Source organism: Saccopteryx bilineata, chromosome 4, assembly GCF_036850765.1.
Source record: "Saccopteryx bilineata isolate mSacBil1 chromosome 4, mSacBil1_pri_phased_curated, whole genome shotgun sequence".
In the NCBI taxonomy this organism is placed as follows: Eukaryota; Metazoa; Chordata; class Mammalia; order Chiroptera; family Emballonuridae; genus Saccopteryx; species Saccopteryx bilineata.
Genome location: NC_089493.1, coordinates 288777095 through 288797958, shown reverse-complemented (window position 1 = coordinate 288797958; position 20864 = coordinate 288777095). Strand labels below are relative to the sequence as shown.

Below are 20864 nucleotides of genomic sequence, written 5' to 3'. Positions count from 1 at the left end.
CAGAGGTGTTCTGAACTCAGCAACATCTGGGAGTCCTCCCCACTCCAGGAAGCCGAGCCCCAGACGCCTGGCAGCAGCTCAGTTCCCACCCAGGACTTCAAAGTTGCTGTGTCAACAGAAGCACCTCGGCGTCCAGATCCTCCTCATCAGGTCCCACCCCTCCATTTCCACCCCAGAACTCCATCCAGAATCACTGCCAAACCATGTTGCGCACAGGGAACCCCAGGAGCACCCACTGTGGGTGGGACGAGGGGACCTGAAGTGGGAAGATGGGCCAGAATCATTCTGGAGGGCTTTCTGGAGGAGGTGGAAATCAAAGAACCCTGAGGTTTGGGGTGGAGCTGCTGATTGGGCTGATGCAGCTACCAGGTTGAGATGCTGAGCTGCCCGGGGATGCTGAGTAGGGGTAGAGTTGGGAGGCTCTGAAAGGGGCTTCACCAGGGGAGGGGCTGAGTCCATCTCAGTCTTAATGACTACCTTGGATGGGTAACCGAAAGAAGACATCTCAGATGGGCGACTTAACCCCTCAAGCTTCTGCTTCGTCAGCTGTAAAATGTCATGCCTCCTTAGCAGGCTGCTGCTAGAATTGGTTCTGTGCCTAGATTGCCCCTGGTGGATCCTGGGACAACTGTTATGATTGTAACTGGATCGCATGGAAATGTCCTTCTATCCTGAGGCAGTGGAGGGCACGCTAGCTGCCACCAGGTTCCTGGGGCACTCCCAGGCCAGGGTCTGGTAGGAGCAGGGCGTGACTACACAAAGACTGAGCAAACCTAGGTATCCCAGTGACCCCTCCTCTGTCCCCAGGTCCTGCTTCCATTTGGTTTCCGTTGTAGATGAAGTCCTGACATAAAGCACATCGATCTGTAGACTCTAAATTTAATTGTTTTTTTTTTAGTTTATTCATTTTTAGAGAGAAGAGAGAGAGGAAAGAGAGAGACAGGGGGGAGGAGCTGGAAGCATCAACTCCCATATGTGCCTTGACCAGGCAAGCCCAGGGTTTCGAACCAGCAACCTCAGCATTTCCAGGTCGACGCTTTATCCACTGCGCCAGCACAGGTCAGGCCCGATCTGTAGACTCTAAAGAAGATGGCAGTCCTTGGCCTCCACCAGCTGCCTGGTGCTCATAGCCAGGTCTCCTGTTGGACCTAAACTGTCAAGAGAACATCAGCATTATAGCAGGCCACTCCATGACCATGATGGCTCCAGATGGTACTGTCCCTCTGTAATCGCATCCGCACACAGACAAATATGGACACAGCCCAAACCTCATAAAGGACCTAGCACACCTGTCCTGGCTAAAGGAAGGATGGCTTGTCCTTTACCAGCCACGTGGGAGCCTTGCCTCTCCTGCCCTCCTTCTGGTAAGATGCGTTGAGATGCTGTACTGGGCTGAATGGTGTCCCCAAATACATATCCATCCAGAACCTCAGCATGTTATCTTATTTGGAAACAGGGTCTTAGCTGATATAGTTTTCTAACATAAGAGGCAGAGGCTGCAGTGATGCGACCACAAGCCAAGGAATGCCAAGGATTGCCAGCAACGCCAGAAGCTCAGAGTAAGGCCTGAAAGAGATTACCCTGGAGTCTTCAGATGGAGTGTGCCCCTGCCCAAACCTTGGTTTGGGGGTTCTGGCCTCTAGAACTGTGTGATAACTTTTTTGTTGTTTTAAATCACCCGGTTTGTGGACCTTTGTTAGGGAAGTCCCAGGAGACTGAGATAGGCACCCAATCACAGAGTCAACCCACTTCCTGGTGTTGTGTAACCCAGAGCAAAGCCACTCACCCAACACTGGCCTGAAACCACAACCCTTTCTGACAGCCTTCTCTTGAGACGGCCATGTCCCCAAGCTGCACATTCTCCTTGGCTGCAGGGAGCACAAGCCCACCTTGCTTAGTGACAGGTGTACTCCCGGAGGGCAGGAGCAGCCCCACCTGTTACGATGTACTTGACTCTGATGCAGTGGAACCCAGAGTGGGCAAAGCCACAGCCAAATGCATCCGGAGGCCCCCATGTCTCTGGGGCCCTCCTCTGCCAGACTTCAGCAAGCCCAGCCAAGCACTGGGTGACAGTGCCTGGCACTGCCAGCACTGCCTGCTTTTATTCACGGTTCCCCCGCCCCCGAGACATAAACTAACACCTCAGCCTTCATTATCTCAAAGCACACAGAGAAGCCTCATCTGAGGCCTAATGTCCCACTAATGGGCAGGAAGGCCGCAGCCCTTGTGTGCCCAGGGCTGGGAGTAATTCACTGTAGCGCCACTTGAGAGCTGACATATTGGAGCTATTGATTTTCCCTAGGAAGATCAATATGCGGTGCGTGGGGACAGGCAGGTCCACTGCCTGCAGAAGGGTAGAGCCTTTCTCCCAGGGACTGAGGCCTGCCAACAGGTGAGGGCTGGTGGGGATGGGATGGGCAAAGAGCCCCAAAAGGCCCATTGCTGCCCCAAACAGGAGGCTGGCTGGGAGCAGACGCCGGGACATAAGCTCAGGGCCCAGACTAACAGCCTCAGTGCCTGTCCCCCAGCCCCACTCTCGGGACCCGGTAGGCGGCAGGGGGCTTGGGACCCCATGCCACTTGGCCTGTCCAGCCACCCATAGGGGCCACCATAGGGGTGTGGGAAATTGTCTCTCTGCCAATCCAGGGTCCCCCCGGGGTGCCGTACCCCACCCTAGCCTCACCAGTAACAAAAGCCAGAGTTCAGACTCCACCTGCCAGACTCCTACACCTGATCTTAGCCTTAAGGCCAAGAAGGGATACCTGCCAGACTCCTGGGTCCAACGTGGACATGGTTCGGCGGCCAGGAAGGGGATAATTCATTGACACTCTACTGAGACCCCAGATCTACTTCTTAAATCCTTCCCACATCTGTTCCTCATTCTTAAACCCTCAGACTGTGTTTTGTTGGAATCCATTATGATTACTGGGACTGGGACAATAGCTCTGTGCCCCCAGCTTCTGGTTCAGGCCTCCCTTGTCCAGATGCCCACCCCACACGCACTGCCCAGGGACCTCTTCCCAAACACCTGTGTACCCTGGTTTCCCCCACCCTAGAAGTCTCTGTCTTAAATTAGAGTTTCCTCCTCAGTCTACGGTCAGGCAGAGAAAGCACTGGGATTCTGCCAGCAGAGAGGGACAAGGGTCTGGCTGGCTGTAGACAGTGTTCCCGTGGCTGGCACGAGTGGACATCTCCTCACTGGGCCACTTAGGGGATCCCAAGCCCCTGCCATGGCCCCAGTTCCTCTGAGCGGGGGCCTGAGACAGAGGCCAGGATGGGAAAGTAGTGCTGTAGGGGAGGGGTGGGAATGAAGCACTCAGGAGGGATCAGTGCTTGGAGGGGACCCATCATGGGCCCTCCTTCCCGTGAAAGCCCCAACCTCAGAGTTGGTTCCAGTGACAGAGGGAAGAGCTCAGTGTCTTGGCTCCCCCATGGCTGGGAGGGAGGTCCAGCCCGACTACACAGGTGGACCATGAGGTCCTGCAGGCCACCCGGTCCCACTGTCCGGCTGATGCTTCCAGCTGCGAGCTTCCTTTTGCTGCTGAATCAAAGGAGCACAAAGTGGGCGATTGAAGACAACACTGACTTCTTATGGTGCAGCGAAAAGTGGGTTTCCCCGGCCCCAAATCAAGGTGTCCGCAGGGCTGTGCTCCGGCGGCTCCAGATTCTAGAGACCGCTAGCAGCCTTCCTCCTTCAAAGCGAGCAGTGACCCTGCTTCTGCTGCCACGCACTCTCCTCACTGCGACTCTCCACGCCTCCCTTCTACGGGGATGCGGTATCGTCTCCCATGCAAGGTCCATACCTCAATCACCTCTGCAGGGTCCCTTTGCCATGTGAGGTGACATACGTGAAGTTCCTGGGGATTAGGGCCTGGGCATCTTTGGGACCATCATTCACTCGACCACAGGGTTACCAGCCCTTCGAGCTCTGGGTCTTTGCCAGGCTGTCCCAGGCTCCTGCGCCCATCAGCAGCCTGTGTATGACCTCCTCTGGTCACACAGGCCGGGACCTTCTTGAGGGCAGGAGTACACCTCATCTTCCATCTCATCTTCCTCAGCCCTCCTGCCCCCAGTGCCCAACCCACACCTGGCCCAGAGCGGGGCTGGAAGCCAGAAGCATGGCCCCCGCCCTGGTCCTTCCTGACCAGCACTAGGGGGCGCTGTGGCTACAGCCTGGGCCGCTGCTGGGGTATGGCCCTAAGGCGGCGATTTACAACCCTTTTCATCTCACGGGGCACACATAAACGAATTACTAAAATTCTGCAGCACACCGAAAAATATAGTCTTTTGCCAACCTGACAAAAAAAAATTGTTGTGTTGGCTGTTGTCATTTTTTATTTGACAATCTAAGGTAAAAAGAGGTCAGTGCCCCTAAGTAGTCAGGTGTTGCGTGTTTTAAAAATTCTTGCAGCGCATGGGTTGAAAATCGCTGCCCTATGTATGGCCCGTAGTAGGTAATGAATGGCTGGGAACTCCCCGGGCCAGGCAGGAGTAGTGCCTGGACAGAGAGGGGCCTCCAACCCGGGCCTCTTGCAGATGGTGGCTGACAGCTGGGTTGGGCTGGGTCAGAGAGAACCAGCCAGGGCTGGGGCAGGGCCACCCCACAGGCAGGACCTGGACGACAGTGTCCTCAAACCACCAAATCTCTGAGCAGAACTGGGCTATACCTGAGGTCAGTCTCTGGCATACTGAGTTCCAAACGTGATCACGACCGGTGGAACTGATTCTAGCCAGACCCCCTTAACCTGAGGCATGGCTTCACTCCAGGGCATGCCGAAGGGTCCATAATAACCAGTTATACCCATAGGCCTTAGGGAGGCCCGGCTGCAGATCTCACATCCCTCCCTCCTCCCTGCAGCCTTTCCTGGGAGCCTGCAGCGGCCCTGCCCACTACCCTCTCCCCGTACTGCCCCAGGCAAACAATATCAGAGGTCACCAGCTTGGCTGGGACAGGTCCTGTTCTTGGGATGGCACTGAGCGCCTGTGTGTGGCCTTCCAGATGCCTGAGAGATGACTGGCAGCAATCCCCAGGGCAGACTCACCTGGCAGCCCCCATTTGCAGAAAAGGCCCGGGTGGGAAAGGCATCATCCCCTCTTGAAGGCGGTGGAGCCTGGAGCTGGAGGGCAAAGACCCAGCAAGGGACAGAGTGGCATCTGTGACCCTCCCAGACCCATCAGTGGGGTGGCTCCCACATTGGGGACAGAGACTGGGGACTAGGAGGAACCATGGGTCCCAGGGACTGGACACATGCCGAGCTGGGAGGGAGCTGCTGTCCTGTCCTCGCCTGGACCACAAGCAGTGGTGGCTTTGGGAGCCATAGCAGATGGGACTCTGGGGTCCTCCCTGCCAGCACCACAGGGGCTGATCTAGGAAAGCAAAGCACCCAGCGGTGGCCACAACGAAGTGGGGACTGTGGTCACATAGGGAGGGCTCTTACTGGGCTGAATAGCGTACCTAAAACTTGAGTCCACCTGGACGTCAGAATGTGACCTTACAGAGATCAGGTCTTTGCATACATGCTCAAGAGCGCAGGTGGGAGTACTACGGCCGTGACCCAGTGACGGTGTCCTTGTAAGAGGGAGATGTGGACACAGGCATTGACAGGGGAACAGCCGAGTGACCACGGAGGCAAAGTTTGTCTAGAAGCCAAAGAACTCTGTAGCTGGCTGGCCAGTGACAGCAGAACCCGGGAGAGAAGTGTGTGACCAATTCCCCCCAGAGCCTCTGGAAGGAACCGGCCCTGACGACTCTGGATTTTAGATTTCTGGCCTCCAGACGGTGAGAGAATCCCCCTCTGTAGTTTCCAGCCACCCTCTTTGTGGTGCTTGGTTATGGTGGCCTCAGGACGTTTGTGTAGCACCACAGGGCACAGGGGCTGGGCCACAAGGGGGGATGAGAGGCTGGCAGCGGGCAGACCCTCTGGAGTCCCATTCCTAGTTGTAACACATTGGGGAGGTGCAGTGAGGACGTCCTCTGCGCACGTTCCCCAAGGGGGGGCTGCCCCCCCCTGAGGAAGGTGTGGGAGCCAAGAAAGGAACCAGAGAAGGAACGTGCCCCCCTCAGTCTGGATCTTAGGGACGAAGCCCTGGGTGTGCGTGTGTGTGAGTGCATGTGTGAGTCGAATGCACGTGTGTGGGGCGGGGGAAGGCAGGGGTCCCCCGGCAGCTCTGGGCTGCTGTGAGGCGGCAGGAGAGGACTGACCAGGGGCTCCCCGGGCCCCATCTGCATTGCCCTCTCCCGGGGCCCTGGCTGGTGGTCCCCGGCCTTCCTCCCTTGGCCTTCTCAGGTGGTGGGGGGTGTCACCTCATGAGAGGTGACGCTGCAGCCAGCCAGGAGCCCCGTTCGCCCAGAGTGCTGCACAAGCAGGATGTCCTCTTAGAGAAGGCTACTCCAGAAGTCAAAATAGCATGAAATTTAATTTTCCGCCTATTTGACAAGGCTTGGTTAGGGCCCCAATCAGCAGCAGAGATAAGGGTCCTCTGCCGGGTGTGAGCCAGCTGGGCGCGCAGCAAACACTCGACGGTCCCCAGGCAGGCCGAGGCTCCCCCTGGCTGGGCCCTGGTTGCTGGGCGCTAAAGCAAACGGATTCTATTTGCCTAGTCTGCGATGACAATGCAGTCCCCAAATATTTGCCAGCCCGGCCGGCAGCAAAGCCAGGCTATAAATGCTTGAGCCCAGGTGGAGGTGGGCCTGCCCAGCAGAGCTGTAGGCCTCACAGGTAAGAACGGGGCTGGGCAGCAGGCGGGGACGGTCCTGGCTATGGGGGCTGGCCTCCTATCCCTCCCAGGAAAGCTATGGGCCCTTGTGCCCAGGTGGTCTTTGGTGACCACCCATCTACTGGGAGGGGTCACCAGCAAAGCTGGGCAGGGCCAGACCATCTAGGCCAGCGGGGCAAGCATGGGCTGAAGGAAGAAGGAAACTAAAGTCTTGGCCACCCCCTACACCACAGCTGGGGCCACTAGATTCCTCTGCAGGGACTAGGGGCCCTGACCCTGCAAACAAGGTTGGGAATAGAGCACGGCCAGCCGGTTGCGGGAGGAAGAGAGAGGCCCCTGCTTCCCCCGTCCTCCGGACTCTGAGCGATGCCTGTGGACTGACCCAGCCCCCTGGGAGATGTTTTCTGACAAGCTAGAAGCCCCTTCTCCCTTCTCTCCACATCACCTTCCCTTTCTTCCTTCCTTAGTTTCCGGGCTCACTCCCCTGCCTCCCAGTTGCGGAGGGGCATGCTGGACCCATCCCTGGGTGGGGGGAAGCTCTGGCATTCAGAATCAGCCCTCCATCCCCCTGCTGGGCTGCAAGCCAAGGGGAGAGTCAGAGGCACCCCTGACAGTCTCCTCCTCAAACCCCCTCCCCCTCCTCCCAAGTCCCAGCCAAGAGGAGGTCCACAGCCTGACTCGCCTCCTGCTGACCCTGCCAGACGCTGGGGAGTCCTCTCATTCTCCGCCTGCTCCCCTGACAGGGAACGGACGAAAGCCCGGGATTGTGGCTGCACTGATTAGCATTAAATGAGATGGGAGAGATGGGGAGGGGAGAGCTGGTACTGGCCCCGAAGTCCCCCAAAGCTGCAAGGGCTCTAGGCCCCCGAGGCAGCCAGGCCCCTCTGGCAACCTCAGTGTGGGCATCTCAGAGGTAGTGGGACGCTCCCACCCCAACACTCCTGTGAGGGGCCGTGAGACCCCCGCCCAGCACCTGGGCAGACAGCACTTCGGCGAGCCTGTTCATCAAGAGCAACGGCACCCGCGCCCTAGACTAGGGCTCTGCCCCGCGAGGCCCCAAACCCACGCACCCCGGCCCACGGGGGCTGCCTTCCCACGCCCCCGATTCTCTCCTCTGTGACTTCTCTTCCCTTCCCAACTGTTCCAGTGGCCCTGTCCTGTCACCCACCCTCACTCCCACTGACCACCCTCCAGGAGGCACTGCTCCTAGGGCCTGTGACCACCCCCACGATCCCTGGCTGTTTCCGAATCCCTCGGCCTGCCGTCCACAGGCTGCCCCCACCCGCTCCTGCCATGCCCACTGCCCCGGCGCCCCTCCCCCATCTTTCCAAGTCTCACCCACTTCTGAGCTCGGCGCCATCTCCAAGAACAAGGAACTGGAGTGCCCAGTTCCGCCAGGAGGGCTGCAGACGCTGACTGATAACCTGTCCCCTCTCTACCCCCTTCCCAGAGGGCGCCCGCTGCCCCGGGGGCCCTGGAAGCTCGAAAGTGGAGGACATGGCCGCGGGCGTGATCCGGCCTCTCTGTGACTTCCAGCTGCCCCTGGCGTCCCTTCGGCCCTTCCTGCCCGCAGACCCAGAACCTCCAGACACTTCTGAGGAGGAGGAGGAGGAGGAGGAGGAGGAGGAGGAGGAGGAGGAGGAGGAAGAGGAGGAGGGGGGTGAGGAAGAAGAGGAGGATCTGGAGGGTGCGGAGCCAGGGACCCGCAGCTCAGCCCCTCAGAGCTCAGGTTGGTCTGTAGCTGCCCCAGAAGAGGCCCCTCCAGGCCCAGGCAGCCCCGAGATGCCTTTGCAGCTGCTGCGGTTCTCTGAGCTCATCAGCGGCGACATCCAGAGGTACTTTGGCCGCAAGGACAGGGGACAGGACCCAGACGCCTGCGACATCTACGCCGACAGCCGCTCAGCCAGCAGCTCAGCCAGGGAGCTCTACTGTGCAGACCTGGTGCATCTGGCCCAGGGCGGGTCCTCCAACGACGACAAGGCCGCCGAGCCTGGGGTTCACTCTCCCAGGGGTCCCGAGGGGCAGGTGCATGAGACAGGCCTTGGCAGGGACAGAGTGCAGCCGCTGGGGCCCCTGGCCGAGCTGTTCGACTACGGGCTGCGGCAGTTCTCAGGGCCCCGGGCGTCGGCCGGCCACCGGGCGAGGCTGGAGCAGAAGTATGGCCACATCACCCCCATGACCCAGAGGAAGTTGCCCCCCTCCTTCTGGAAGGAGCCGGCCCCCAGCCCCCTGGGCCTGCTGCACCCTTGTATGCCCGACTTCAGTGACCTGCTAGCTAGCTGGTCAGTGGAGGCTGGCCCAGAGCTCCCAGCCAGGGGCGCCCAGGCCCTGGAGGGGGTGCAGCTGGCCGAGGCCTAGGGAGCAGGTCGGGGTCAGCAGGGGTGAGCTGGGGCAGCAGGGGTCTGGAATCTTCTTATGGCTCTCCTGGGAGGGGCTCCAGTGCCCTCCCGGGTGGGCAGCCACCAGAAGAACAAACCAGCTGAGGTGGGGACTTCCCAGGCCTGGGAAGAGGGGCACGGCCCATCCTGGACCTGGAGCTGCCACCACGAGACCACCAGGGCAGGAATGGGCAGGGGCTGAAGTCCCCAGCACGGGACCCGCCACCCTGGCTCTCAGCCCTTGGACCTCTGCCCACGGGAAGGAAGGACGGGGCAGAACTGTGGTCATTCAGAGGCTGTGGGCTTAAGAGGTCTACACATTGTACCCATCCAGACAAGCCCCCAAGATTTTCAAGGGCAACCTGCCCCCTGCCCACCCCCTGGCTTGTCCCAGGCAGCCCCTCTCAAGACCCTGAAGCAGGTGGCAGGGCCAGCGACCCAGATGAACCAAGGCTTTTCTTGGAGAGGCAGAAGGAGGGGCGCTCTGAGTGCTTGAGCAAAAGCACTGTTTGCGTCCTGAATTAAGAGCTGCCTCTCTGCAGGGCACCTCACAGGTGTGAAGGGTGTGGCAGGCAGGAGCTGGTCCGAGGCTGGCCTGGCCTGGCTGCTGGGGAGCCTGCCCGGGGTGGGCATGGAGCCCTGGGCCGCTGTGCCTGTTGGCAGGAAGGCCGAGGAAAATGGTTGAGCCTGGGCTCGGCTAGGATTGGGCAGCAGAGCATTCTGGGAGTCTGGGGATGAACAAGCTTCAAGAATGGATGGATCTTCTTGGTCACTCCCACTACCTGGGCCTCCTGACCCCCGGCGGGAATTCCAGGCTCTGACAGATCCAGGAGTGGGCATGTTTATTTCTGGGAAAGGGGCAAGGACGTGAACTGCTGAGCAGGCTCCTGGCCAAAGGATCTCTCCAAGACTGTTCTTGGCCTCCGCTGGGCCACCCGGTTCATGAGGATCTCCTTCCAATGCAGCCACCTGCCCAGAGACATGGCTCGTGGTCTGTTGCCCTGGGGGCCTCCCCCAGGCCTGAATCTCCCAGGCCTGAAGGTAGCTCCCAACGGCTCACCTCACGGCCTGATACACGCCCCAGTGGTTCACAGGGACCACCTCGCCAGAGGCCACATCCTTGATGAACTGCTGTCTCACCAGAGACACGAGGACCTTCCTGCTGCCCGCTGCCAGGGCCCCCGGGCCCTCCTCTCTCCCAAGGCACATCAGGCACTCCTTCAGTGTGGCCATCTCCTCCATGCGCTGGGGACAGAGGCCGGGGCAGCATGGGGGGTGGGGGATGATCATGGGAATGCAGGAATGGGGCCAGGACAGCAGACAGGGTTATCTTCCTCGGGGCAACCAGGCCTTATCTGCCTGGAAACGAGGGCTCAGGCCTGACACGCAGACAGACAGACGGATGGCAGGGGAGATGGAAGGTAGAGCAGTGGGCAGGCTGGGAGGGGTGAGGGGAAGCTGGGAGTCAGGCTCTGTCAGAGAAAGCAGCCCACCCTCCGGGCCTGGGAGCCCCCGGGGCTGCAGGGTGCGGGGCTCTGCCTGCCAGCCCAGGGCCGCCTCTCACCAGCTTGGTTTCCGAATTAAACTTGAGGTTCTGGATGGTCTTGCTGTCCTGGATGCTGTTCTCCAACTTCATTATTTGGTTCTGAAACTAAATACCGATCCCCATTCGTGGACAAGGAAGCGGCCCCCACCGCAGCTCTCCAGAGCAGAAACCGACCTCTGACGCGCAGGTCCTCACCCTGTGCTGAGGTCTGGGGGCTCCATGCAGCCCAGGGAGCAGGCAGCGCCCGGCCAGAGCGAGGGCCGCCCCTCTCCCCGTGACTGCTGATGCCCCGCCTCGGGGGCTCCAACGGGCGCCCCTGCTTGGAACTTCCAAAGGCTGAGCTATGGTGAGTGCATCAGCAGTACACCTGTGAGTCTCCCCGGGGCCGCTCCACAGCGGGCTGTCTGAACCCATCTGAACCAGGCAACCTCCCCTCTTTTGTCTAGATTGAATTTATTGGGGTGACACTGGCTAACAACATTATACAGGTCTCAGATGTACAATTCTACAACACACCTGTGCACTGTATTGTGTGTTTATCCCCCTCCGAGTCAAGTCTTGGTTCATCACCATTCACTGCCCCCACACCCTCTTCCCCTTCCCCCGCCTCCTCCCCTCCCCCTCTCCCACCTCCTCCCCCGCTGTCTCCCCCTCTCCCCCTCCCCCACCTCATCCCCCGCTGTCTCCCCCTCTCCCCCTCCCCCACCTCATCCCCCGCTGTCTCCCCCTCTCCCCCTCCCCATCTCCTCCCCCGCTGTCTCCCCCTCTCCCCCTCCCCCACCTCCTCCCCCGCTGTCTCCCCCTCTCCCCCTCCCCATCTCCTCCCCCGCTGTCTCCCCCTCTCCCCCTCCCCCACCTCCTCCCCCGCTGTCTCCCCCTCTCCCCCTCCCCATCTCCTCCCCCGCTGTCTCCCCCTCTCCCCCTCCCCATCTCCTCCCCCGCTGTCTCCCCCTCTCCCCCTCCCCATCTCCTCCCCCGCTGTCTCCCCCTCTCCCCCTCCCCCACCTCATCCCCCGCTGTCTCCCCCTCTCCCCCTCCCCCACCTCATCCCCCGCTGTCTCCCCCTCTCCCAAGTGAGACAAGCACAGGGCCCGGGTGGTACCGTGGCCAGCTTGCCCTGGATCTCAGCAATCTTCCGCCCGGGGTTGCCCTCCCTGAGCAGCTGCACAGACGACAGCAGGGCAGCCAGCTCCTGCCGCACGGCCCCAACCTCGAACTCTCTGCGGGCACAGGAGGCCGAGGCTGCCAGGCTCTGGAGCGAGGGGCATGGGGGGGGTGGAGAAAGGAGGCCCTAGGCAGAGCAAGGGGTGCTCGGCTTTGCCACCCCCTCCAGTAGGGGTTGGGGGATCCCCAATGGGTGACAGAGGGAAAGACTTGGGGACCCGTGCAGGCTGCCCCCAGGGGGCCAAGCCAGGGCTGGGGAGGGTGAGGGCTGCCACAGGGGCCGGGAGCTCACGGAGGAGCGCCTGAGAAGCCTGTTGGCACAAGGTGGTTCTGAGACGGCTGTGCCCTCCCAGCCCACTCCTTGATGGGCGGCAGTTCAGTGGTGCTCACGCCCCTTCCCAGGGGCCCGGCATTTGCCGAGAGCTGAGCATCACCTGGCTTTGCCCTCAGCGGAGATCTTGAGGTCTGAGTCGCTCTTGTGCAGGACACACTTGTCAGAGATGGCTTCTATCTGAGACAGGGCAGAGGCGAGGTAGGCTGTTGGCTCAGGGTGGGCACAGTGGGGGAGGGGAGGTGCAACCCTAGCCCTCACCCACCTGCCGGGGCAGGCTGTCCACTGTCTCCCGCACCTCCCTCAGGTATGCCTGGGCCTCCTTTTGACACTGGGCCAGTCCCTCCAGCGATCTCCGTTCTGCGCCTTCCCACTCACTCTTTGCCTAGGACACGGACACCCATTGAGGCCGGAGCCTGGACAGGGAGGGTGGACAGATGGGTTGGGTAGACCTCTGACTCCGAGCATGTGCGCACAGGCCCCACGCAGCCCAGGCAGCTCAGCCAAGCACGCGCCAGGCCTGGGTCAGCCCCCTCCCCACCCCTGCTGCCCACTGGGAGTCAGTAGGGACAGGGACAGAGGAAAGACAGCCTGCCCACCCCAGCAGGAGAGGAGACGCAGGGCAGGCCTGGGGGACCTGGCCCCGCCATCAAAGGGTGTACGTGGGTGTTCAGAGCAGTGCCATCCATATCGCCAAAAAGGGCAGCAGCTGACAAACGATACACAAGCCACTCAGCCAGCTGCTCAGCCAGGGAGCTCTACTGTGCAGACCTGGTGCATCTGGCCCAGGCGGGTTCTCCAATGACGACAAGGCTGCCGAGCCTGGGGTTCACTCTCCCAGGGGTCCCAAGGGGCAGGTACATGAGACAGGCCTTGGCAGGGACAGAGTGCAGCCGCTGGGGCCCCTGGCCGAGTGGTCCATCACACGGTGGGACAGTGCTCAGCCACGAGAAGGGGAAACGCGCCGTACATGCTACAACACAAATGGACTGAAAAACGTCATGTCCAGGGAGAGAAGCCAGACACGGGTCATGTGTGCATGGTTCCATTTCTCTGAAATGTCCCTAACAGGGAAATCCACAGAAACACAAAGCAGATAGTGGGTGTCAAGGGCAGGGTGGGAGATGAGGAGTGACTGCTAATGAGGATGGGGTTGCCTTTTGGGGTCAGAAAGACCTAAAAGTGATTGTGGTGGGGGTTGCACAACTCAGAATATGTGAAAGAAAAACACAGAAGTATACATATGAAAAGGGTGAATTGTATGTGAATTAAACTTCCATAAAGCTGTTACAAAAAAAGAGAAGAAAGCCCTGGTCGGATAGCTCAGTTGGTTAGAGCATTGCCCGAAACGCAGAGGTCACTCGTTTGATGCCCGTCAGGGCACATAGAAGAACCAATGTTTCTGTTTCTCTCTCTTTCTCTCTCCCTTCCTCTCTCTAAAATCAATTTTAAAAATAAATAAATAAAGAGTGACTGGTGGTAGTGCAGTGGAGAGGGCGTTGACCCAGAATGCCAAGGTTGCCAGCTTGAGCCCAAGTTTGTCAGTTTGATCCCCGGTCAAGGCATGTACGAAAAACAATCGACACACAATTAAGTAGAGCAACAAGTCGATGCTTCTTTCTCTCCCTCCCTCTCCCTTCCCTACTCCCCCTCAAAATATAAATAAATAAAATTGTTGGCCCTGGCCGGGTGGCTCAGCAGTAGAGCATCAGCCTGACATGTGGCTCTCCAAGGTTTGATTCTTGGTCAGAGCACACAGGAGAAGGACCCATCTGCTTCTCCATCCATTCCCCTTTGCTTCTCTCTCTTTCTCTCTCTCTCTCCCTTCCCCTCCTATAGCCATGGCTCGAATAGAGCGAGTTGGCCTGGGGTGCTGAGCATGACCCCATGGCCTCTACCTCAGGCACTAAGAAGAGCTTGGTTGCTGAGCAACAGAGCAATGCCCCAGATGGGCAGAGCATTGCCCCCTAGTGGGCTTGCTAGGTGGATCCTAATCGGGTTGCATGTGAGAGTCTGTCTCTGCCTCCCCTCTTCTCACGAAAAAAAGGAAAAAAATAAAAATAAAAAATAAATTTTAAAAAATTAAATTAAATTTTAAAAAAGAGGAAAAAACCCAAGGGCCAGAGGTCAACTTGCTGGCCTGTCTGTGGAGCCCCCTATGTGGTAGTGTCTCTGGGGCCCCTGACTATCTCAGCAGCTGCCCCTGGGCTGCCTTGCTCTGAGCAGGAGGCCTCTGGGGCCCAGGAACACCCTGTGCCTTGTGGGCAGTCACTGGGTATGCTTGGGACCTGTTGGTCAGCTCTCCGCCCTCAGGGAGCCAGAGGGGGGCCAGGATGCCATCTGTCCATGCTGCCTGTCCCCCAGGCAGCACGCCACCTCACCTCACACAGCCTCTGCATCAGTGTCTGCTCCTGCAGGTCCAGCCTCCAGCTCAGGGCCAAGAAGTGGTCACTCAGGTCCCTCACCTGTCTGCCCAACTCAGTCACAGACCCCTCCAAGGCCTGGCTCTTCTCCTGGAGCTGTGGGAGGTCGGGCTGAGTGTGGCGCGTGCGTAGGTGAGGGCTCCCCCGAGGCCAGGACCTGCCACTGCAGCCTCACCAGCTCCAGGGTGCTGTGCAGCTCCTGCCGGGCCAGCTCCCCGGCCCGCTGCACGGCTTCCAGGTTCTCCTGCAGGTAGGCAGCCAGCTCCCCAGCCTGGCTTTCCTCCAAGTGGCCCTTGGTGTCCCTGGGGGTTGGTGCCACTGAGAGACACTGTCCCTCAGCGGAGGCTGGCCCGACCCTCAGAGCTGGGCCAGGGCAGGGAGCCTGGTTGCTGGCTCCAGAACTTTACAAGAGACCCAGTGGAGCACAGGATGGGAGTATTGTCACAGGGGCCACCAAAACAGGGCTGTGTCCATCGCTACCACGCTGAGTTCCACCATGAGGGGCAGGCTGGGGTGGGTGACTTCTCTGGCCCGGTGCCCCACTGGACCTGGCACTGATCTCAGGATGCTGGGGTCTGGGGAGAGGGACCATTTCCACCCACCCAACCTCACAGCTCCCGTCCTCTGCCCACTGCCCCGTTTGGATACCCACCGGGCCTTCTGCTCGGCCAGCAGGACACGGTTAAGCGACACCTGGTTCTGGCGCACAAACTTGGTCAGCTGGACCACAGCCCTGTCCAGGCCCTGGCACTGCTCAAGGAGGTAGCACTCTTCCTGCTGTGGGGCAGAGCCGGCCCTGAGACCCGGGCCCCGCCCCCCGGGACCCACCCATGCCCCGCCCCCCAGGGGCCCACCTGTGCCCAGCCCACGCTGCCCACCTTGCGCTGCCCCCGCAGGGCCTGCACACGCTCCTCAGCCAGCTCCTGGAGGCTCTGCCACCTGCTGTCCAGCTCCTCCCGCAGGCTGCTCTCCGCCTTCAGCCGCGTGCTCTCCAAGGCCTTCATTCTCTGAGAGACCCCACCCGGCGTGGTGAGCCAGCTGAGCAGGGGCATGGCGGGGCCCACTGCCCACAGCGCCCACCTTCTCCAGGGCCAGGAAACTCTTCTGCAGGAAGTCACACAGCTTGGCCTCCCTCTTGAGGAAGCGAAGGCTCATCTCCTCACCCAGTTTGGTCACCTGGGCCTGTGGGGGGGCACATGGACACCATACTGCTACCGTGCTGGGCGCCCTCTTCTCACAGCTGCCCCACCCCCCATGCCATCTCAGACTGGTCTCTTGCCCAACCATTTCCATCAGAGAGGCTCTGAGTCCTGTGTCCCTGACTGTCCCTGAGCCGAGCAGAACTGGTCCTGCTACATGCTCCTGAGGAAGAAAGGCATGGCAGGCAGGGGTCATGTGTCCTCCCAAAGGCCTGGTCACAAGGGTTGTGAAGAGTTTGTAGGCCAAGTTCATGTAGGTCTAGAACACACCTGATGCCCACAGTGGTGACCATTGGATCCCACTCGGGGAAGAAGGCATAGCAGCTACCACAAAAGCACACTCAGCTGGGAGCCTCAGGAAGAGAGGTCAAGGGCATATGTGAGCACACTTGTACACACACATTATGTGCACTCATGCACACGAGGGCTCCCATGTACACATGTGCACAGATAAACACAGTGTACCCATGCACACATGTGCACCCATGCACACACACCCATTGCCCTTGTCCTCCAGGCTCGAGTGGGGACCCTTCCCGTCTCTCTTTCCTCCCTGTCAGCTCCTGTCTTATCCTGCCACGCCAAGGGGCTGAGGGTGTCGGAGACGGGGGAGTGAAGGCCAAGCCTGGCCCTGTCTCCCTGCTTCACACACCCACAGGGCAGGCAGGGCTCTGGCAGGAGACATCTCCTCCAAGGCCGCAGAGCCTTCCGGGAAGCTGCCCCAGCCCACAGGGCAGGTGTGCCTCAGCCCTTGCCAGCCTCCCTGCCCCATGCAGGGTGACTTGGAGTAGGGCTGGGCACATGATCTATAAAGAGCCAGAGAGGAGATATTACATGTTTATGGGCGACGGGGTCTATGTCACAGCTCCTCAGCAATGTGGTTCCAGTGTAAAAGCAGCTGTGGACAATATTAAATGGATGGGAGAGGCTGTGTGCCAATAAAACTTTATTGACAAAACCAGGTGCCGGGCCACAGTTTGCAGATCCCGGCCCTAGAGTGGGCTTAGGGAAGAGGCAGGCATCCCATCAGGTGACTGGTATGTCGGGAACCCCCGGGGCCCAATGCTTCCGGAGCTGCTGGCCAGTGAGCAGCAAGCAAGAGCTCTCTTAATGGAACTAAGACACCAACTTCCCAAAGGGCAGAGGGAGGGAAACACTACTACGGAAGCTGAGCAGCCTAGCTATGTGGGCAGCAGCTGGGGCCTCCCTGCTGTGCAGCGCAGTCCCTGGTCTCTATTTGCAGAGCTGAAGAGGCTGCCCCATCCCCTGCCCCACCTCCTAAGGGCCCCCACGCAGGAGGGGAAACCGCACCAGCTCAGGTGTACGAGCACTGGGAGATGTGTCTTCAGGAAGGTAGCTTCTACTTTGTGTGAGGGAAGCATCAAGGTTGAAAATGGCCGAGGAAGGGGCTTTGGGCTATGATGTTCTATTTCTTGATCTGGATACTGGTTACACAGGAAGGGGAGGACAGGGGCAGCAGCTGAGATGGCGCCAACAACAAAACTTTCTGTGATAAGAAGGTGCTCCATGTCGCTGCGGTCCCAGTTGGCAGCCATGGGCCACACATGGCCACTGAGCAGTTGAAATTTGGCTCACGTGATGGAGGAACTGAGTTTTAAATAGTCTAAAATGTTAGTTCATTGCAATATACGAAGCCACCTGTGGCTAATGACCACTGTATTCGACAGCACAGGACTTGGGGGTTACTCCCCAAGTCTGATCATGTGGAGATAACTACAAAGGTAGCTAGAGCGAGGGAAGAATCGGGAGGAGAAGGGCGGGGAGCACGGGATTTTCTTCCAGATGGACCAGCAGCCCAGCTGGCTGCCCAGATGCCAGTGCCCTGCCTGGGTACCTGCAGCCTGGCCACCTCATGGTCCACCCTCTTGCCGGCCTCCTCCTGGCTCCTCTGCAGAGCACTGCAGGCCACCTCCCGGTTCTGCTCCTCCTGCTCCAGTTTCTCCACCAACTTGGCCAATCTGGGGGTACCAGCCAAAGATCACAGGAGCCCGGTCAGCCAGAGGGCCTGGCTGGGGATCCCCAGGGAGGCTGGCAGAGCCCTTTAACTTCAACAGTCCTTCTCAAGCCAAAGCCTGCCTCTGGGGACCTCAGCTGACCTACAGCAGCATGGAGCAGGAGGTACCTAGCCTGCCTGAGTGAACATAGCGAGGGGGCTGGATGCTGGCTTCCCTGTCCCCACCTGGGATGCTGAGAGCTGGGCCCTGATAAGCATGACCTTTGGGGAAGGGGGAAGATTGGGGATCCCCGAGCTCAAGACTCTTTTTCCCACAGAGGGTCCATAGGGTGTCTGAGGCTCTGTGCCAATCGGCAGCTTGTCACTGAGAACAAGTGAACACCTGCCCTGCCTTGGTGACTCTCATATGACCACACACAGCAGGTCCAGAACCAGCCCCTGGTGAGGGAGGTGGGAGGTGCCCACCTGAGGTCGGCCTCCTGCTCGGTGCCTTTCCGCTCAGAGTCCTGGAGTGCCTGCTTCCTCCTGATCTGGGTCAGCGCCTCCCGGACCTCCACCAACCTGGCACACAAGAGCCGCTTCTGCCTGGGGCCTGCCCAGCCCCCCTTCCTGGTGGCCAGGGGAAACCCAGAGCAGGCTGGGAAGGCTTCAGGGCCCAGGAGTCTGGGCAAGGGCCCCAGCAGCAAACCACCCACCCCTTTCCCAGGCCTCTGTAGGCTGCAGAGGCTAACACGAACCCAGACATCTGGAGTTCTGCCATGGGCGTGTACCGCTTACCTGAGCAAGACAACTAATTAGGGAGACAAAAGCCTGTGGCTGATGGGTCCAGCACCAGCCACTGCTCTCCCCCAAACCCCTTCCCTTCTGCTAAGGCCTGTGTCACAAGTGTGGGGGTACCTCTTGTCCAGGGCCTGCATCTGCATCTTGTTCTGGCTCTGGGGGCTGGGGAACTGCAAGGTGGAGGGCACGGGCTGAGTGTAGGCCTGGGGCGCTCACAGCCTGGCCAGCACAGACTACAGGGATTCTTTGGCTCCAGCCTGGGCAGCAGGGGCTGAGTGTAGGCCTGGGGCGCTCACAGCCTGGCCAGCACAGACTACAGGGATTCTTTGGCTCCAGCCTGGGCAGCAGGGGCTGAGTGTAGGCCTGGGGCGCTCACAGCCTGGCCAGCACAGACTACGGGGATTCTTTGGCTCCAGCCTGGGCAGCAGGGGCTGAGTGTAGGCCTGGGGCGCTCACAGCCTGGCCAGCACAGACTACGGGGATTCTTTGGCTCCCAGCCTGGGCAGCAGGGGCTGAGCTGGGCTCAGCATCTGGGAAGCAGCTGCCCCAACACCTGCAGAGTGGGGGAGCCCGGCCTGGGGGTGGGGACGAGCTGCTGCCCCTCTGACAGTGGCTCACCTCCAGGACCTCCTTCTCAGGGGCCCAAGCGGCCTGTTGCACCTCCTGCTTCAGCTTCTTCAGCTCTTTGTCTCGCAGTTGCGCACTGGCCTGCATCTGGCGCATCTCCAGTAGCAGGCTCAGTGTGGCACGTTCACAGTGGTCCTTGTGTCGCCGCAGGGACACCACCTCAGCCTGCAGGTCGGCCACCCTGCCCAGCATGAGGAGCAGGCCGAGTCAGCACACACACCACGGCGCGGATGTGTGGCTCTCCCACCCGACTCCCCGTGGAGCTCACCATTGCTCCAGCTGCTTCCAGCGCACGGGGGTGTCCTGCTCTGGGGCAGCGGTGGTGGACACCAGGCAGCTGGACTCATACCTCTGCGAGGTCTCCTCCAGACTCAGGGGCTCGGGACTGGCCAGCCCTTCCTCCAGAAGGAACCCCAGGTCCTCCAGGGTAATAGTGTTTAGCTGGGAGGGGGGCGAAGCCCCAGATGAGGAGTTGCTACCAGCCAGCTTTGCTAGAAGCCACCTTTGGGCTTGCCACTTAGCCTTCTGGGCTGACAAGGGGTGCTAGCCCCCAGATGGAGCTTAGGAGTAACAGGGACCCCAAATCAGTGTGGCTGTTACTGAGAGTGCCTACCGAGCTCACCGGGGCTCACTGTGCTATCACACAGTCCAGTCCAGAGAGGGCTTGGTTCTCACTGCCACACAACGGGAAGCGCAGACTCTGAGAGCTGCAGCCCGCACCTGAGGACGCACAGCACTGGGCAGCAAAAACGCCACGATGTCCTACCTGGCCAGCTCCAGAGGGAGCCCCCAGGCTGTGCAGGAACCTGGGGAACAGGAAGCAGAGTTGTGCCCTGTGGTCCACACTTCTACGTAGGCCTCTCCTTGGACTGTCCTCCTGGCTCCGGCCCCAGGTGGCACCTGGCTCACCTGATCTGGCTTCCCCAGCAGCTACCGTTTTTTGGCTTTGGCTACTGCCAAGAGGCCCTGAGCCTAGCGCCCCATGGCTTCCCAGGACTGGAAACCAGGGTGCTTGGGAGTAGTGAGCAGCTGGAGGAAGACAGATTTGGAAGGCTCCAGGAGCTAGGGGGAACACATGGGGGAGAAAGGGTGACCTCCTGTCCTCACATCTCATCTCCTTCCAAGACAATACCAACCAAGGGCAGCCGGGTCTCTTCTGGAACCTTCCTTCCCTCACCAGAAACTTGTGACTTCCAGCCCAACTGCCAGTGGAATCTGAGCCCTCAACTCTCATGTTCCTGCAAGGCCTTCCCAACTGCCTGTTCTGGAAAGATCCGAGGAGGCACGGGTCAGCCAGCCAGAGGTTAGGGTCAGATCTCCGGCCTGGCCTGGGCAGGAGGGATGCCAAGGAGCAGCTGCTGGGCCTACAGCTGTTCCACCAGAGCATGAAGGCTGGGATGCCACAGTGCACTGAACACGGCCAGTCCTGCACTGGAGGAGAGACCCTGAGGGGCTACCCAAAAGAAACGGGGTGTTACCACAGGTGTGGGCGGCACTGATGACACTAATGACAGTAGCTAGATGGAGCCTGACCAATCTAGCTGGTACGGTGGATAGCGAGTCAATCTGGGATAGTGAAGCTGGACCTGAGGTTGCCAGCTTGAGCATGGGCACACCAGCTTGATTGTGGGACCATCGACATGATCCCATGGTCACTGCCTTGAGCCCAAAGGTCACTGCCTTGAAGCCTAAGGTTGCTGGCTTAAGCAAGGGGTCACTAGCTC

General features: G+C 59.9%; 2 protein-coding genes across 2 annotated transcripts; one reads left to right on the top strand and one right to left on the bottom strand.

Moving 5' to 3' along the window:
- The first annotated feature begins 8169 nt into the window (after positions 1 to 8169).
- On the top strand, positions 8170 to 9075 carry PERCC1 (proline and glutamate rich with coiled coil 1). The gene has a single exon (XM_066278334.1). It carries the CDS (start codon positions 8215 to 8217, stop codon positions 9073 to 9075), a length of 861 nt encoding a protein of 286 aa, XP_066134431.1. The 5' UTR covers positions 8170 to 8214.
- An 859-nt stretch (positions 9076 to 9934) lies between these two features.
- Positions 9935 to 20374, bottom strand: CCDC154 (coiled-coil domain containing 154). The gene is made up of 17 exons (XM_066276840.1): positions 20318 to 20374; positions 19409 to 19581; positions 19132 to 19321; positions 18631 to 18683; positions 18199 to 18294; positions 17614 to 17737; positions 15640 to 15741; positions 15438 to 15566; positions 15212 to 15336; positions 14735 to 14861; positions 14518 to 14655; positions 12402 to 12521; positions 12240 to 12316; positions 11744 to 11861; positions 10660 to 10746; positions 10156 to 10340; positions 9935 to 10064 (listed from the first exon to the last, which is right to left on the bottom strand). Exons 1-17 carry the CDS (start codon positions 20372 to 20374, stop codon positions 9938 to 9940), a joined length of 2028 nt encoding a protein of 675 aa, XP_066132937.1. The 3' UTR covers positions 9935 to 9937.
- Between the last annotated feature and the right edge of the window lie 490 nt (positions 20375 to 20864).

Excerpts from the sequence above, each read along its gene's own strand:
- PERCC1 (XM_066278334.1), top strand. The coding sequence starts at position 8,215 with ATGGCCGCGGGCGTGATCCGGCCTCTCTGTGACTTCCAGCTGCCCCTG.
- CCDC154 (XM_066276840.1), bottom strand. The coding sequence starts at position 20,374 with ATGAGAGTTGAGGGCTCAGATTCCACTGGCAGTTGGGCTGGAAGTCAC. Across the intron at positions 15,337-15,437 it reads CCCTGCGGGGGCAGCGCAAG|CAGGAAGAGTGCTACCTCCT; the intron begins GTGGGCAGCGTG and ends TCTGCCCCACAG. Across the intron at positions 10,341-10,659 it reads TTAATTCGGAAACCAAGCTG|CGCATGGAGGAGATGGCCAC; the intron begins GTGAGAGGCGGC and ends CTCTGTCCCCAG.